General features: G+C 36.9%; 1 protein-coding gene across 4 annotated transcripts; it reads right to left on the minus strand.

Moving 5' to 3' along the window:
* Nucleotides 1–876: 876 nt before the first annotated feature.
* On the minus strand, nucleotides 877–5,891 carry LOC147283623 (F-box family protein). Of its 4 annotated transcripts, XR_015122398.1 has the most exons (5): nucleotides 5,492–5,891; nucleotides 3,404–5,317; nucleotides 3,230–3,293; nucleotides 2,404–2,606; nucleotides 877–1,093 (listed from the first exon to the last, which is right to left on the minus strand). XR_015122398.1 is itself a non-coding variant. In XM_086244951.1 (3 exons), exons 1-2 carry the CDS (start codon nucleotides 5,254–5,256, stop codon nucleotides 3,254–3,256), a joined length of 1,893 nt encoding a protein of 630 aa, XP_086101077.1. In that variant the 5' UTR covers nucleotides 5,257–5,429; the 3' UTR covers nucleotides 2,180–2,606; nucleotides 3,230–3,253. The 4 variants fall into 4 exon arrangements, 1 of the variants encoding a protein (XP_086101077.1); XR_015122399.1 differs by lacking the exon at nucleotides 5,492–5,891 and having other exon boundaries at nucleotides 877–1,087; nucleotides 3,404–5,429; XR_015122397.1 differs by lacking the exon at nucleotides 5,492–5,891 and having other exon boundaries at nucleotides 3,404–5,429.
* Between the last annotated feature and the right edge of the window lie 13,822 nt (nucleotides 5,892–19,713).

The raw sequence follows: 19,713 nt of genomic DNA on the forward strand, positions 1-19,713 counted from the left end.
AAGGAACTTTAGTTCTGATTTAAAAGAAGAACTTCAAGCCCCCTCTTATTGTATACAAACTCTTATTGTATACAGACTGATATCTCTTGTCCCTAATTTAATTGTACAAGCATTGAGAATCTTCAAGGCTATTTGGATTTATAAGATTTGAAGATCTTTGTATACGATTGACGATCTTCATGGCCTTCATTGATTTTTATAAAATGTGAAGATCTTCAGGCCCTCATTAATTGTTCAAGAAGTAAGACAATTTGCGCTCATTCGATTGTATAAGAGTTGAAGAACTTCTAGCACTCAATCCATTTCAAGTGGATAAAGGATCGTCTGGCTCACAATCAATTTTTCCAAGAATCGAAAAACTTTTAGTCCTAATATTAGTTGTGGGGTCAAATAATTTGATCATTATCACTTTTGTGATAAAGAGCAATAACAGAGAAATAAAAGAATTGGATTATATTATTAATAAATAAATAAATATTGCCACAAAGCCGAATAATCGAATGGAAGCACAAAGAGCTACAAATTCTAAAGTGGTAGACTTTGGACATGATGGTGAGCTAGGAAAGGAAATTCAGCAGCTCTTAACTTCTTTTACTAGTTTATTTGTTTGTATTGTCATGATATTTGTTTGTACATGGAAATAGGCATTTGAGGGGTTAACCAATGGGTGGTAATTGGTGCTGGGTTTTATGAAATCAAGTATAACTGTGTTTAAAGGCCTTCCAGTTCTTGAACAAAAAGCTGTTTTTTCGAGATTTTGTTTTTCAGATTCTGGATGACAAACATATTAAAATAGATTTTTCCTTCATCCAATAGATGGTCAAAAAAAAAAAAAAAAAAAAAAACAGATCCTAATTAGCCTCAAAGGCCAACATCAATTACAACATGCTTTGTTGGTATATATTAGTTACAATTTTTCAGCTACTGGTATTCCTCAGACGGTGATGGGCACTCAAGGACGATGACAGTAGATCGTCAACGACAATGACTACCCAAGGACGATAACAGAGGATCGGCGACAGCTACAAACATCGACAATGGTATTGGTCATGGCTACCTCGGATGTCAACAGTCGCTGCTGTGATTTCTGGAACTATAAGCACATTAAGTTTTTTAGTAAAACATAGTAGAAATAATACAACAAATTAAAAAGGGAAACTGGCGTGTGCTATTAAAGGGGGAAGAGAGAACTAATCAAAATGATGTAACATCATTGATTAGCACTGATTAGCACAATTTGGATTAGTAAAGGATCCAAATAGTAAGCTAAGCTCCCCATTGCAACGCGGACCATTTGATATAGTGGAAAGAACATAGTCTCGTTTTGTTGGAGTAAGTCATAAATTCAAATCTCATGGACGATAATTGATTAATAGAAAAAAAAAAAAAAAAAAAAAGCTCCACATTGCAACATTTTTCCTGCCATCCATCTGGCGCAAGAGAAGGAAGAGAGAGAGAGAAGATAAAGAGGAAAGAAAGAGAAGAAAGGGAAAGAGGAATAGAGGAAGGATTGGGTGCCGGATTTGGAGGAGTGGGTCGCCACAATAGAGGTGATGCCAATCGGTGGCACAACAATAGGGGAGTGCCTGGAACAAGGAGAGAGAGAGAGAGAGAGAGAGAGAGAGAGAGAGAGAGAGAGAGAGAGAGAGAGAGAGTGGCTGGCGAAGGGAGGGAAGGCACCGGCAACAGAGGGGTGGCCACCTCCTTCCTCCTCGTCCTCCTTGGATTTCAAGACTTAATATATAATACCAAAAAAAAAAATTTCAAACTACTAACACGAAATCAAAATTTTCAATCCAACTATACACCCCTAGTTGTTCTAGAAATCATTGTGAGTGCACAAGTAGTTGGGTGGTTGCTTACGAGATTATAACAAGTTAGAATGGTTGCAATCCCTGACACGCAGAACTAAGATAAACTAAGCAATCCCTGACACGCAGAACTAAGATAAACTAAGCAATCCCTGACATGCAGAACTAAGATAAACTAAGAACTAAGAATCATTTTTCATATTGAAAATAAGAACTAATAATCAAACACCTTTTTTCTCCAATTCTTAATATTCGAAGTAGAAGTATCTACCAGATTTCAGTAATCTGGATCAACCTTAAACTCCTTTAGATATTCTAAAAGCAAGAGGGGTAAAAACAGTAGTATGAAGCGTCCTTGTACTGAAAACTTAGAAGAAAGACAAGCTGTGAATGAAGTAAAATTCAAATTCTGTTTCAAATGCATGGAGAAGTTTTATTAAGAATACCTTACATATGCTTCCTCCTCTCATTTATACAAATGGCAGAACTTTTTGGGTTCCTTGCATGGGCACTTAAGAGCTAGATGCTCTTACATACTTATTATCTAAACATAAAAAATACATAGACCATGCAAATACAAAGTAAATGTCACCTTAGTGTTATCCAACGGAGAGGAGTCCTCACAGAAATTATAAACATTTGCCATCGCAAGGACATGAAGTCTGATGTATCCCAGCCATCATTAGCAGCAGAGAAATTCATAGCCTTGTGTTGAAATTAAAGCAATTGGAGCACAATATCTGTTCCTTTCTACACATTGCAAATGTCCCATTAGCGTCTTAGATATGTCATAACCTGTCGAAAAGAAACATATGACCGTCACCTCAAAAGAACATTCATTCAGTATGTTAGAGTTATGGGAATGAAATAACAGTGAAACAACCTTTGCATAGTCTGTAATATATTACATGATTGTTTGGCTTCCTATTAATGCCACCCAGTAGTTTACACCACAAATGGTTTGTTAAACAGTGTAGCTCAAAAACACAACCAGGGTCAGCCCAACTTTTAGGTGGACTAGGCTGTCACCCAGGCCACGCACTAAGGAAGGGTCCCTTAGTACGCTACTAAGACAAAAACGACCTAATAGCCTTTAATTTAATTTACAAATGTTTTTGACTTTGGGGTATACACAGACACCAAAAAGAAAGACTTCGAGGGCCAAGACCCCTCTCTCTCTCTCTAGAGATTATAGCTTCCCTCTGTTGCCTCTCTATTTTTAATCAAGAAAAACATCTAAATCTGACTAGTTGCATAAAACAATCCCTCTATTTCTTCTCATTACTTGAGTTTAAAAAAAAAAAACCCAAGTTTTATTTCATTTTTGTTTCTTGATTTCCCAATTATGACTAATAAATCCTAATGTAGTTGATACTATTGTCTCTATAAAGATTCCTTTTTTGGCTTTTGGTACTTACCCTTCCTGCTTATTTGAGAAGGCCTCATCTATGGTGTTCGCCTAGAGCATCAGATTGCTCCTCCCTGTTTGCATAGAATTTAGTAAACGATATAGGTAAGGAGATGAAATTAATTATTTAGGGAGTGGAAAAGATGAGCAATATTATAAGCATGTACAGGGGAGGTAAGGATACCTTGGTGATGCCCAAGAAGTTGAGGTGTTTGGGAACTCAGCAAACACATTTGAGTAAGACTTGGTCAAATATGAAAAGTTAGCAATTGGTGGTAGCGCGGGCACCCTTTCACCTTTTTTCAAAAGCTCTTGCAAGTTAAGTCTCTGCAAAGTCAAGACAGCCTTAGACTCCTTCCAAATGAAGGCAAGGTGACCATCTTGAAATACAAAGAGGGAACCGGGTTTCGAGCCTGGGTATCTAAAACCATACCCATTTGCAATACCCTCCCCTTTAAAAACATGCGTAATATTCACTGGAAGGGAATCTGCGTCAGTATCCCAAGGGAATGGATCCAATGAAGGTTCATCGATATTCACTATAAACATTGCTGAGCCATTAGGATGCAGAACATAGTGGGTACCCTCTAATATTTTGGTTGCAATTAGATGCTGTTGCCCCTCGCACTCTTCATAAGAAATCAAAAGAAAGAAGAGAGCCTTTCCAGGCTTGTCTTTGGTAGGCTTCCCAGGAGGCCAACCAAAAGTCCCTCCCCATAAACCAGCATACTCTTGCTCAGTAGTTGGGATCCGCAACGGCAATTTGTAAATGGCAAATCGACTGTCATGCATGTTTGGCCATGCTCGATAAGAAGATAACTTCACAGTGGAAGCATGTAAAGTCAGTCCTATTGAATCACCTGACCTCAGAAACTCATGAAGGGGTGCATACTTATTCTCACTGCTCGAAGAACTATTCTTTGAGTTACCATTGATTGAGATCGACTTCCCCAAGATTTGATTGAGGCTATTCCTAAAGTACCTGCCAAGAGTTTTCCTCCTGTTGCATTGTCTGTGACCATCGTCCTCATTAATAGAATTATGAAAATCACTTAACCGATCAAGACTCTTTCTGAACTCACTCAATTGCAGTTGAGTAGGGTCAGAGGGCAGCAGACTACTTGCCCTCGAATCCATGTGACCTCCACCAAGCTTACGCATTTGAATAAGCATTGATCTTCGTTCCAGTAAGAGCACCACATCCTTTTGAAAGTTCTCCTCATCATCCCTCAACGGAGGAAAGAGTGGCCCGATCGCTGCATCAGGAACCTTTAAATGAATTTGGCTTGTAACAACGTCAAGCAATTTTCTTCTGTCACTGAAAGCCAATCGACTGAAGGGAACCAATGTCTCTCCCTGTCCAAACACCCTTTGTGATCTTGACCATCCACTATGTGACCTGCATATCTTCTTTGACAATTCACTATCGGAATATTGAACAAAACTCTGGTTATGCAATGATTTACCCCCATTTTTCTGTTGTCTAGGCTCAATCTCAAGCAATAGCACATTGCATGATCGGCCAACAGGTTTTACTAAACCAGGATACACATAGTCATATCCCTTCTCCCTTCCGTGTAGAAAAAAGGATGTGGAACCATCAAAATCACCAATAATTTCAAATACAGGAGCCCACAGAATAGGTCCATCTTCAATGCCTAATGGGCCAAGTTCTTGAGGTATTATGCGGCACCCAACAACAGAAACAAAACCTGGCATGACATAGACTACATTGCCAAGCTCGGGATTCTGGTGAACCCATATTCCCATTAGTGGCTGAACACTAAAGAGAAAGCAGCAAAGTGCCTTGTACGACGAGACAGCCTTACGCCACTCAACAAGGTCTTGGAGAGGTACAATTCCAACCATTTCACATTGGGTGAGCCAGACCTTTTCAGATTCCACAAGTGCATACAAACTCCGGCAGCATAGACCGAGATTACATATGTCTCTTGGTGAGAGGGACCAGGTGACAATTGAAAACACATCATCTGACAGAGCCAGAAGCAAGCTCGAGCCACAGCATTCAGAGGACATGACGATTCAACTTACAACAAACAATACGGAGCTACCAATTCTATGTTTTTATATGCATAATCTGCACAATTCACAACATACACACAATTCTGAATCTCATTAAATGAAACAAAAGCAAGCAATCAGTAAGATTGACCACCCTTTAAAAAAAAAAAAAAAAAAAAGTAGACCACCCTTGAAACTCCTCCAAAACCCTCCCTTCAAAATAAAAATGAGCAAAGTTTACAGATCAGACCTGGAACTGAAACGGGGTTGACTCAATTCTTGCATCGAAGAGCCATGTATGATTATTGGGTCTTTTTCAGACCTTCCAAAATTCAATTGGGTGTGTATTAGATTCTCCAATTGGGGGACCTATCAAAATCTGCATAACTGAATTAGACGATCACAGTTTCAAAGAGAAAAGAAACTGTGATCGAATATATAGGAATTGGATGATCAAAGCTCACCTCTTTAGGCTTTCTCTCTTCTCAAGTGAATATGGGTCATCGACTTGAGCTTTGGAATTATCATGGTCCTTTATGGGTCCATGCCACCCAGCCAGCCAATATTGAATTGAGCTTAAAGTATACGCCAGGCCCCAAAACTCCAAACTCCAAAGACTCAAAGCGCACGCGGCAGCATGAGAAAGAGACTGAGAGAAGCGTTTAAAATCTCACATTTTTTACACTGTATGTAGTCCAACGATTCTTGAGTCTTGACTGTGGTTGTTACTTGTTAGTGTGGAATATGAGAAACTGATTTCTTTTGTGCTGGGTGGGCCATGGAGCATCATTAGATATATATATATATATTTTGTTTTGTATGTCACAAAATTTTATTCCGACTACAAGTCTACAAGACTACAACCACATCCAAGACCAGCAAATAAAGAGAAAAAAACAGTCCTAGAAAAAAAAAAAAAAACTCGCCATTTAATCCGGATGAGTGCCTGTGAGGAAATCAATACATCCTCAATGCTAATCATTTCTGATTAGTAGGAAGTGTCATTCAACAAGTTTTGATCTTACTTATGAGACTTTTGGTTTCATGGCTTGAGCTATGGCCTCACTGTTGTCTGGAATTAGATGGAGCAATGATCGATAAAAAAGTGATTGTTACAAAATGAAGAGAAATTTGTAAAAATACCACCCAGAGGGTTGTGCGCATTTACCACCAAACCAAAACATTTTTACTATTTATCACCCACACTTTGTGCCGTGTTGCAATGTGGCACATGCACCTAGGTGACATTTTCTGCTAAATCATCATTTTTTTTCACCAAACTTCCTATTTTAATTTTAAAACTTAAAGGTTTTTCTCACTCATTTTTCTTTAATAAATATATGGGTTAATTTCATTTATATACATCAACTATACATCACTTATCAACTAGATACCTCTGGTTCAAAAATTTTTATTTGGGTACCTCAACTTCAATATTTCGTCAACTTAGTACCTATGTTAGTCTGACCGTTATCTGCATACGTGGCGCTGACGTGGCACACGCGAGATTTGTCTTTTAAAAAAAAGACATATATACAAAAATTAATAAAAAAATCAATAAAACCCTTAAAATTATATATAAAAAAAAAAAAAAACCAACCCCCACCTAGCACCCTCCATCCCCTTCCCCCACCTAGGCCACCCCCTCCACCTTCCCCGCCCCTCCCCCCCAAACCCAGGCCACCCCCCACCTCCCCCGCACTTCCCCCCCAAACCCAGGCCACCCCTTGCCCCTCCCTCACCCCTCCACAATTTCATACCACCTTATATGACAATTTACATAGCATTCATACATTGGACACTAAAAAATAAAAATAAAAATTCTAAAAGAAAAGGAAAAACTCTGTTCAGTAAAGTAATGACACATAAAATGGTATAAAAATGTGGTATAATAATGTGGTAAGTATAATATTATTGTTTTTACTTTTCTTCTTTGTTCGACCCTGCTTCTCAGAACATGTTGTACTCGTTTTATAGCATTTAATTTACTGGATCATGCATTTTAGTCCTTTCTTATTAACATGTTTAGTAACTTATTTCATATTTTTTAATATTTAGTTAAATTTTGGATAATTTTAGTTTTTACCCCCTTTTTATTATATTTTAGTTGATTTTTTTGGTTTGTTTTAATCTAATTTTATTTTATTTGTAGGATTAATTGAAGAGAAGAAGCCCAAAAATGAAAATGAGAACAATAGCATCTGCCCAAGAAAAAAAGGAAGAAAGAGTACGCTTTGCCCCAAATTAATGCCTCAAAGTCTTTACACTTAGTCAAAAAGTCCTTTTGTATAATTCTCATTTGCATCTATTTCCTGAAAAATTGAGATCTCGTTGGACAGATCTTTCTATTGTTCTTATTGTTCATCCTCATAGGGCGGTTGAAATTGAAAAATCCTAAAAATGGTGATGGGTTTAAAGTCTAGTCAAAGATTAAAACCATTTCTTGAGTTCCAAAATCTTGAGGTTGAGGAAGTCTTGCTTTGTGATCCTGTTTATCACAATTAATGTTCCTTGATTATTTAGTGTTTTAGGATTTTCTTTTCATTTATTTGATTTTTTTTTATGTTGTGCATTTTCTTCATATCTTTGGGAGTTGTCATATCTTTTATATCATTGGTGGTAATTTATGAGTCATAAAGGAATCCCCTTTCAGGTAGCTTTCTATGCTTTTCTTTCTTATTAATTCTTATCATTCTCATGATCTTTACTTTAAAACATTGAGGACAATGTTTGATTTAGGTTTAGGAGTAGGGTTTTAAAATTTTACATGAAATTTTTAATTTTTCTTGAATATTTAGTGTCAAAATTTTCTAAAAAAAAAAAGGTGTTTTTTTTTTTTAACAAAATGCAAAATGAAAATGCCCATGATCGGCCTGCCCCCTGCAAAAACACGGTGACAGGCCGATCAACTTTAATGAGTTGAGTGCTCAACACTTTCACCGAGCGCTCGACAATTGCTACTATCAGACAATAACTATTTGAATTGCATAAAACACTTGTGTTATATTGTTACTAATTGTCATTGTTTGACAGTGACAATATGCGACAGTTTGCCCAGTTTAAAAAAAAAAAAAAAAAACACGTCGAGCGCTCGACACTGAAAATATAGAAGAAATTATAACGTGAGTTTTATTTGTACAAAGTGGATCTATTTATCATTGCAACTTTTTAGGTGAGTTTTTTAATCATTAGGGGCTGTAAAATGGATTATTTTAGAGTAATTTACTTAAAAAAACAATTTTGTTTTGTTTTTTCGTTATTACTTCACCATTATGAGATTAATTTTTTTTTTTAATTCAATGCTTAACGTTAGGTAATACATGATATCTTTGATATTTTGGCATGCAAATAGAAATTTTTTTCATTAAATTGCATATATTATCTTCATGTTATAATTATTTTTTTAAAAAATTTTAAACTCTATAAATATTTTCACTTGAGTTACTAAATGCATTTTGAAGTTAAAGAGTGAAATTTGAATTAGAAAAGCTAAGGAAAGATTAAATGGAGTTTGACTCTAATGAGTTTAAAGTCATTTTATTTTTTTTAGTGCCCTGGATTAGATATTATATATCGTTTATCTTAAAAAAAAAAAAATCATATCGTCCAAGGAAACTCAAGTGAAGCTTAATGCTCATGTAGACTTAGTTTTTTTTTTTTTTGTTGGAGGGGGGTGGGGGACTAACTGAAATTTATACAATCTAGATTCAAACTATAGAAGGTCGTCCAATGTCAAAAATTTATAGATCGAAGGTGATCCAATGTCAGTCGTGGAAATTGTGATCTCCCAATTTCGGTAGCTCTCAAGTACAACAACCACACCATCACATATAATAAAAGAAAAGACCTCCTATATATATACATATTTAGGGATTTTCTCTAGAGAGGATGTTCGCATTTTATAAAATTTGCAGATGTAGACTATCTGGTCGCCATCTAGTAGACAGCCGCAAATTTTGGTCGACAAGTGCTATAGCAAGTTTGGTTGCCATAGTCTAGTGGATGTCTACGGAAGTTGAATATGTGAAATTAAAGGGAAATTAATTAAGGAGAGAGAGGCAGCAAACCAATTCTCATGGGCGGAAAAGTAAATTTGGGAAATAGCTAGATAACTGACCATTGGATTTAAGCCGAAATGATCTCAGTTATTCGGACATGGAGATAAATTTTAGGATTAAAAAACAGTTCTGTTTTATTATATAGATATATTTTTTCATATTAGGCATACATTGCCTTAACACACAAGATATCGGTTTGTATAATTACTTAGTTTTTAAAAATTCAGTTTGAATGAATGTCTGTTTGTCGAAGTTTAATGTTATAAAAGCAACATGTATGTGTTATTTTCCAATCTTTTGTATTTTCTTTTCCATTTACATTCGATTAATTATCATTCTTTAATTTTCGGTGTCAATTTTAGTTTCGATCTTTGTGTAGATTTCTTTTTACAGGTTCTTTGTGTGGATTCAAATTAATTGGATGAAGAAAATAGGCTTGGAAAGTAAGAAGTTAGGGCTATCATTGACAAATTTTCCTCTTATGTAAGTTTTTCTGTATTTAGGTCTATATTTAATAATTGATAATTTAATATCGAAACAAATTTTGATTAATGTGGAGGATTGATTCCGCATTTTCACAAATGGTGCATCAGTTTAGACAACAAATGTTGGCTCTGGAAAAACACACATTTGATCTCTATATGTAAACGTTAAACCAATATGACATTGCATGTATATGACATTGGCCTGGTATGAAACAAACGTGTTTAAAAAGAATTCTGGCATGGTTAGTGGCTAATGGTAGGATCAATACTTGTGATCAAGTTCAAAGGAGAAGGCTATGTGTATGTATTTCCCTACATTTGTGTATTCTAATATAAGAATGGACGTGAAAGTGTTGCTCATGTTTTTCATCACTGCCCTTTTGCTTTACGATTGTGGTGAAAGTTGTTTGGAAAAGTTAAAGCAGCCAGGGTTTTTCCAAAGAATCTTTATGATTTTCTGTGCAGTATAAGGTTTTGGGCAAAGGGAAGAAAGAAAAAGTGATGTGGGTTTGCATGGTGTTAGCAATAATTTGGATGGAGTTAGCAATAATTTGGATGGAGTGAAATAGAATAATTTTTTAAAACCACAACAGGGTGGGAGTGGAAGAACTTTGGCAGGGTAAAACATAGCACATCCTACTCTTAAGAGTTAAGACAGAATCAGGCATGCAGAAAAAATAAATATATAAAAGCACTTCACTCAGATAAGAATAAGTAGGGAAAGCAAAAAACAACACACCAACTAAAACATAAACAGGATAACAAAATGATCTTTTTGTATCTTTTTGGTTCAATCCTCAATCAGATAGTTAGTATCTTTTTGTTTCAAGTCTCAACACATATCAATCAGAAATTCTACTTAAGAGTAAAAAGGCACCATATCATTTGCCTATTCCCACACATTATCACGCTTCCAAATGATCTCCTTAATCCATTGACCAAATGCACGTTGAGTTACTTCACGGGTTAGAAGCCACTCACTCATTAGCAGCTCGATTCCATCAACCTTTTCAACCTCAAGCTTTGGAGAATATACACCTTCTTCGATCCAAGGAAAGTCAAATGGGCCAGATGGCAGATCCTCCTCTTCAACTAAAGCCACAATCTTCACAATAAAGTCTTATTCACGCAACTTTTCAACTCATGTCTGTCATAATAGAAGATGAAGAAGACCATTAGAATTCAATTCACCTATCAAACAATAATAGCATATAAATGTTCATTACCTTTATAATCAATCTATACTCCATTAAATTAAGATCAATATGGTCCTTCTTAGCATAGTCAATTACACTGGCTAAAGTATCTTTACGTGGAAAATCAAACTGGAGGGTCCTTTTTCCCATGCCAGTCTCCCATTTTTGGTTCTTATGCTCCCTGCGAGAAACTGAAAAAGGTTGCTACTCAGTGAAAGGGAGACTACACAGATAAAATCATCCCCAATCTCCAGCCTCAAGATTTTCTTTCTCTGGAAAGAGAAAAAGCAGATGGTGAAAAAATGAAATGAAAGAGAAGTGCAGGTATTATCTATCCTTTGACAAATCAAGAAAAACTTTACCTGATCTCTTCCCGCATCAAATTAGGCTTATCCATCTCTGTCGCCAAAACAGAAAACTTATCCTCAACATACAAATGGAATGAATAGAATGAGTTATGTAGATTTTTTTCCAAGAAGTTGAGAACCTATAAATATAATATTATACCATCAATAACTAACAATACACATTGTGTAAAAGTAGAAATTCCAAATGAAAACACAAAGCTGGTGCTCCTCTTTAGAAATTATGTCATGTAATTCGTTGTACCCACAGCGGGTGAATTTTGTAGTATTATAATTCTTCAAAAATATCTTTGCTTCGTCTTCATCAAGGAAATTTGAAGAGCATGTTGTAAAAAAGCATCTTCTTCGACGTCCCCCTTTCTTAGCTTCTATTTGGCAGAAGAATCAGCTAGGAGATCGTCCTCATACTTAGACTTATCCTCCTCAACTTGTGGTTCCTGCACTTTGATCAAATATGAGGTCAACAAATAGAAAACTTACTCTACTGATAAGCTAGGTTAAAGTGAAAACCTGGCGGCGGTTTAGAGAATCAGCTAGGAGATCATCCTCAGACTTAGAATCATCCTCCTAAACTTAAGGTTCCTGCACTTTGATCAAATATGAGGTCAACAAATAGAAAACTTACTCTACTAATAAGCTAGGTTAAACTGCAAACCTGGTGGCGGTTTGGAGAATCAGCTAGGAGATCATCCTCAGGCTTAGAATCATCCTCTTCAACTTTTGATTCCTGCACTTTGATCAAATGTGAGGTCAACAAATAGAAAACTTACTCTACTGATAAGCTAGGTTAAACTGCAAACTTGGGAGCGATTTGGAGAATCAGTTAGGAGATCATCCTTAGGCTTAGAATCATCCTCCTCAACTTTTGGTTCATGCACTTTGATCAAATGTGAGGTCAACATATAGAAAGCGAAATCTACTGATTAGTGCGGTGAAAAGTGCAAACCTGGTTGCTTTTTGGAGAATCAGCTAGAAGATCATCATTCACGGAACTAGAATCAACCTTCACAACTTGTGCTGACTGCAGTTTGATCAAATTTGAGGTCAACAAATAGAAAGCTAACAAATTTAAAAGTAATATGGCACGATATCATTTGCCTGTTCCCACACATTTTCACGCTTCCAAATGATCTCCTTAATCCATTGACCAAATGCACGTTGAGTTACTTCACGGGTTAAAAGCCATTCACTCATTAGCAGCTCGATTCCATCAACCTTTTCAACCTCAAGCTTTGGAGAATATACACCTTCCTCGATCCAAGGAAAGTCAAATGGGCCAGATGCCAGATCCTCCTCCTCAACTAAAGCTACAATCTTCCCAATAAAGTCTTATTCACGCAACTTTTCAACTCATGCCTGTCATAATAGATGATGAAGAAGACCATTAGAATTCAATTCACCTATCAAACAATAATAGCATATAAATGTTCATTACCTTTATAATCAATCTATACTCCATTACAATAAGATCAATATGGTCCTTCTTAGCATAATCAATCACACTGGTTAAAGTATTTTTATGTGGAAAATCAAACTGGAGGTTCCTTTTTCTCATACCAGTCTCTCATTTTTGGTCCTTATGCTCCCCGCGAGAAACTGAAAAAGGTTGCTCCTCAGTGAAAGGGAGACTACGCAGATAAAACCATCCCCAATCTCCGGCCTCAAGATCTTCTTTCTCTGGAAAGAGAAAAAGCAGATGGTGAAAAAATGAAATGAAAGAGAAGTTCAGGTATTATCTATCCTTTGACAAATCAAGAAAAACTTTACCTGATCTAGCTCTTCCCACATCAAATCAGGCTTATCCATCTCTGTCGCCAAAACAGAAAGCTTATCCTCAATCTGCAAATGGAATGAATAGAATGAGTTATGTAGATTTTTCTCCAAGAAGTTGAGAACCTATAAATATAATATTATACAATCAATAACTAACCATACACATGGTGTAAAAGTAGGAATTCCAAACGAAAACACAAAGCTGGTGCTCCTTTTTAGAAATTATGTCATGTAATTCGTTGTACCCACAGCGGGTGAATTTTGTAGTATTATAATTCTTCAAAAACATCTTTGCTTCGTCTTCATTCAAGGAAATTTGAAGAGCCTGTTGTAAAAAAGCATCTTCTTCGACGTCCCCTTTTCTTAGCTTCGGTTTGGCAGAAGAATCAGCTGGGAGATCATCCTCAGACTTAGACTTATCTTCCTCAACTTGTGTTTCCTGCACTTTGATCAAATATGAGGTCAACAAATAGAAAAATTACTCTACTGATAAGCTAGGTTAAAGTGAAAACCTGGCGGCGATTTCGAGAATCAGCTAGGAGATCATCCTCAGGCTTAGAATCATCCTCCTCAACTTTTGGTTCCTACACTTTGATCAAATATGATGTAAACAAATAAAAAACTTGCTCAACTGATAAGCTAGGTTAAAGTGCAAACCTGGTGGCGGTTTGGAGAATCAGCTTGGAGATCATCCTCAGGCTTTGAATCATCCTCCTCAACTTTTGGTTCCTGCACTTTGATCAAATGCGAAGTCAACAATTAGAAAACTTACTCTACTGATAAGCTAGTTTAAAGTGCAAACCTGGTGGCGGTTTGGAGAATCAGCTAGGAGATCATCCTCAGGCTTAGAATCATCGTCCTCAACTTTTGGTTCCTGCACTTTGATCAAATGTGAGGTCAACAAATAAAAAACTTACTCTACTGATAAGCTAGGTTAAACTGCAAACCTAGTGGCGGTTTGGAGAATCATTTATGAGATCATCCTCAGTCTTAGAATCATCCTTCTCAACTTTTGGTTCCTGCACTTTGATCAAATGTGAGGTCAACATATAGAAAGCGAACTCTACTGATAAGTGCGGTGAAAAGTGCAAACCTGGTTGCTTTTTGGAGAATCAGCTAGAAGATCATCATTCACGGAACTAGAATCATCCTCCACAACTTGTGCTGACTGCAGTTTGATCAAATTTGAGGTCAACAAATAGAAAGCTAACAAATTTAAGAGTAATAGGGCACAATATCATTTGCCTGTTCCCACACATTTTCACGCTTCCAAATGATCTCCTTAATCCATTGACCAAATGCACGTTGAGTTACTTCACGGTTTAGAAGCCATTCACTCATTAGCAGCTCGATTCCATCAACCTTTTCAACCTCAAGCTTTGGAGAATATACACCTTCTTCGATCCAAGGAAAGTCAAATGGGCCAGATGGCAGATCCTTCTCCTCAACTAAAGCTACAATCTTCCCAATAAAGTCTTATTCACGCAACTTTTCAACTCATGCCTGTCATAATAGATGATGAAGAAGACCATTAGAATTCAATTCACCTATCAAACAATAATAGCATATAAATGTTCATTACCTTTATAATCAATCTATACTCCATTACAATAAGATCAATATGGTCCTTCTTAGCATAGTCAATCACACTGGCTAAAGTATCTTTATGTGGAAAATCAAATTGGAGGTTCCTTTTTCTCATGCCAGTCTCCCATTTTTGGTCCTTATGCTCCCCGCGAGAAACTGAAAAAGGTTGCTGCTCAGTGAAAGGGAGACTACGCAGATAAAACCATCCCCAATCTCCGGCCTCAAGATCTTCTTTCTCTGGAAAGAGAAAAAGCAGATGGTGAAAAAATGAAATGAAAGAGAAGTTCAGGTATTATCTATCCTTTGACAAATCAAGAAAAACTTTACCTGATCTAGCTCTTCCCACATCAAATAAGGCTTATCCATCTCTGTCGCCAAAACAGATAGCTTATCCTCAATCTGCAAATGGAATGAATAGAATGAGTTATGTAGATTTTTTTCCAAGAAGTTGAGAACCTATAAATATAATATTATACCATCAATAACTAACCATACACATGGTGTAAAAGTAGAAATTCCAAACGAAAACACAAAGCTGGTGCTCCTCTTTAGAAATTATGTCATGTAATTCGTTGTACCCACAGCGGGTGAATTTTGTAGTATTATAATACTTCAAAAACATCTTTGCCTCGTCTTCATTCAAGGAAATTTGAAGAGTCTGTTGTAAAAAAGCGTCTTCTTCGACGTCCCCTTTTCTTAGCTTCGGTTTGGCAGAAGAATCAGCTGGGAAATCATCCTCAGAATTAGACTTATCCTCCTCAACTTGTGGTTCCTGCACTTTGATCAAATATGAGGTCAACAAATAGAAAAATTACTCTACTGATAAGCTAGGTTAAAGTGAAAACCTGGCGGCGGTTTCGAGAATCAGCTAGGAGATCATCCTCAGGCTTAGAATCATCCTTCTCAGCTTTTGGTTCCTGCACTTTGATCAAATGTGAGGTCAACAAATAAAAAACTTGCTCTACTGATAAGCTAGGTTAAAGTGCAAACCTGGTGGCTGTTTGGAGAATCAGCTTGGAGATCATCCTCAGGCTTTGAATCATCCTCTTCAACTTTTGGTTCCTGCACTTTGATGAAATGCGAAGTCAATAAACAGAAAATTTACTCTACTGATAAGCTAGTTTAAAGTGCAAACCTGGTGGCGGTTTGGAGAATCAGCTAGGAGATCATCCTCAGGCTTAGAATCATCGTCCTCAACTTTTGGTTCCTGCACTTTGATCAAATGTGAGGTCAACAAATAAAAAACTTACTCTATTTATAAGCTAGGTTAAACTGCAAACCTGGTGGCGGTTTGGAGAATCAATTATGAGATCATCCTCAGTCTTAGAATCATCCTCCTCAACTTTTGGTTCCTGCACTTTGATCAAATGTGAGGTCAACATATAGAAAGCGAACTCTACTGATAAGTGCGGTGAAAAGTGCAAACCTGGTTGCTTTTTGGAGAATCAGCTAGAAGATCATCATTCACGGAACTAGAATCATCCTCCACAACTTGTGCTGACTGCAGTTTGATCAAATTTGAGGTCAACAAATAGAAAGCTAACAAATTTAAGAGTAATAGGGCACAATATCATTTGCCTGTTCCCACACATTTTCACGCTTCCAAATGATCTCCTTAATCCATTGACCAAATGCACGTTGAGTTACTTCACGGTTTAGAAGCCATTCACTCATTAGCAGCTCGATTCCATCAACCTTTTCAACCTCAAGCTTTGGAGAATATACACCTTCTTCGATCCAAGGAAAGTCAAATGGGCCAGATGGCAGATCCTTCTCCTCAACTAAAGCTACAATCTTCCCAATAAAGTCTTATTCACGCAACTTTTCAACTCATGCCTGTCATAATAGATGATGAAGAAGACCATTAGAATTCAATTCACCTATCAAACAATAATAGCATATAAATGTTCATTACCTTTATAATCAATCTATACTCCATTACAATAAGATCAATATGGTCCTTCTTAGCATAGTCAATCACACTGGCTAAAGTATCTTTATGTGGAAAATCAAATTGGAGGTTCCTTTTTCTCATGCCAGTCTCCCATTTTTGGTCCTTATGCTCCCCGCGAGAAACTGAAAAAGGTTGCTGCTCAGTGAAAGGGAGACTACGCAGATAAAACCATCCCCAATCTCCGGCCTCAAGATCTTCTTTCTCTGGAAAGAGAAAAAGCAGATGGTGAAAAAATGAAATGAAAGAGAAGTTCAGGTATTATCTATCCTTTGACAAATCAAGAAAAACTTTACCTGATCTAGCTCTTCCCACATCAAATAAGGCTTATCCATCTCTGTCGCCAAAACAGATAGCTTATCCTCAATCTGCAAATGGAATGAATAGAATGAGTTATGTAGATTTTTTTCCAAGAAGTTGAGAACCTATAAATATAATATTATACCATCAATAACTAACCATACACATGGTGTAAAAGTAGGAATTCCAAACGAAAACACAAAGCTGGTGCTCCTCTTTAAAAATTATGTCATGTAATTCGCTGTACCCACAGCGGGTGAATTTTGTAGTATTATAATACTTCAAAAACATCTTTGCCTCGTCTTCATTCAAGGAAATTTGAAGAGTCTGTTGTAAAAAAGCGTCTTCTTCGACGTCCCCTTTTCTTAGCTTCAGTTTGGCAGAAGAATCAGCTGGGAGATCATCCTCAGAATTAGACTTATCCTCCTCAACTTGTGGTTCCTGCACTTTGATCAAATATGAGGTCAACAAATAGAAAAATTACTCTACTGATAAGCTAGGTTAAAGTGAAAACCTGGCGGCGGTTTCGAGAATCAGCTAGGAGATCATCCTCAGGCTTAGAATCATCCTTCTCAGCTTTTGGTTCCTGCACTTTGATCAAATGTGAGGTCAACAAATAAAAAACTTGCTCTACTGATAAGCTAGGTTAAAGTGCAAACCTGGTGGCGGTTTGGAGAATCAGCTTGGAGATCATCCTCAGGCTTTGAATCATCCTCTTCAACTTTTGGTTCCTGCACTTTGATGAAATGCGAAGTCAATAAATAGAAAATTTACTCTACTGATAAGCTAGTTTAAAGTGCAAACCTGGTGGCGGTTTGGAGAATCAGCTAGGAGATCATCCTCAGGCTTAGAATCATCGTCCTCAACTTTTGGTTCCTGCACTTTGATCAAATGTGAGGTCAACAAATAAAAAACTTACTCTATTTATAAGCTAGGTTAAACTGCAAACCTGGTGGCGGTTTGGAGAATCAATTATGAGATCATCCTCAGTCTTAGAATCATCCTCCTCAACTTTTGGTTCCTGCACTTTGATCAAATGTGAGGTCAACATATAGAAAGCGAACTCTACTGATAAGTGCGGTGAAAAGTGCAAACCTGGTTGCTTTTTGGAGAATCAGCTAGAAGATCATCATTCACGGAACTAGAATCATCCTCCACAACTTGTGCTGACTGTATTTTGATCAAATTTGAGGTCAACAAATAGAAAGCTAACAATTTTAAGAGTAATATGGCACAATATCATTTGCCTGTTCCCACACATTTTCACGCTTCCAAATGATCTCCTTAATCCATTGACCAAATGCACGTTGAGTTACTTCACGGGTTAGAAGCCACTCACTCATTAGCAGCTCGATTCCATCAACCTTTTCAACCTCAAGCTTTGGAGAATATACACCTTCTTCGATCCAAGGAAAGTCAAATAGGCCAGATGGCAGATCCTCCTCCTCATCTAAAGCTACAATCTTCCCAATAAAGTCTTATTCACGCAACTTTTCAACTCATGCCTGTCATAATAGATGATGAAGAAGACCATTAGAATTCAATTCACCTATCAAACAATAATAGCATATAAATGTTCATTACCTTTATAATCAATCTATACTCCATTACAATAAGATCAATATGGTCCTTCTGAGCATAGTCAATCACACAGGCTAAAGTATCTTTATGTGGAAAATCAAACTGAAGGTTCCTTTTTCTCATGCCAGTCTCCCATTTTTGGTCCTTATGCTCCCCGCGAAAAACTGAAAAAGGTTGCTGCTCAGTGAAAGGGAGACTACGCAGATAAAACCATCCCCAATCTCCGGCCTCAAGATCTTCTTTCTCTGGAAAGAGAAAAAGCAGATGGTGAAAAAATGAAATGAAAGAGAAGTTCAGGTATTATCTATCATTTGACAAATCAAGAAAAACTTTACCTGATCTAGCTCTTCCCAACTCAAATCAGGCTTATCCATCTCTGATGCCAAAACAGAAAGCTTATCCTCAATCTTCAAAAGGAATGAATAGAATTAGTTATGTAGATTTTTTTCCAAGAAGTTGAGAACCTATAAATCTAATATTATACCATCAATAACTAACCATACACATGGTGTAAAAGTAGGAATTCCAAACGAAAACACAAAGCTGGTGCTCCTCTTTAGAAATTATGTCATGTAATTCGCTGTACCCACAGCAGGTGAATTTTGTAGTATTATAATACTTCAAAAACATCTTTGCTTTGTCTTCATTCAAGGAAATTTGAAGAGTCTGTTGTAAAAAAGCATCTTCTTCGACGTCCCCTTTTCTTAGCTTTGGTTTGGCAGAAGAATCAGCTGGGAGATCATCCTCAGAATTAGACTTATCCTCCTCAACTTGTGGTTCCTGCACTTTGATCAAATATGAGGTCAACAAATAGAAAAATTACTCTACTGATAAGCTAGGTTAAAGTGAAAACCTGGCGGCGGTTTCGAGAATCAGCTAGGAGATCATCCTCAGACTTAGAATCATCCTTCTCAGCTTTTGGTTCCTGCACTTTGATCAAATGTGAGGTCAACAAATAAAAAACTTGCTCTACTGATAAGCTAGGTTAAAGTGCAAACCTGGTGGCGGTTTGGAGAATCAGCTTGAAGATCATCCTCAGGCTTTGAATCATCCTCTTCAACTTTTGGTTCCTGCACTTTGATGAAATGCGAAGAAAATAAATAGAAAACTTACTCTACTGATAAGCTAGTTTAAAGTGCAAACCTGGTGGCGGTTTGGAGAATCAGCTAGGAGATC

This window comes from Dryas octopetala, chromosome 5, assembly GCF_963921425.1.
Source record: "Dryas octopetala chromosome 5, drDryOcto1.1, whole genome shotgun sequence".
Taxonomy (NCBI): domain Eukaryota; kingdom Viridiplantae; phylum Streptophyta; class Magnoliopsida; order Rosales; family Rosaceae; genus Dryas; species Dryas octopetala.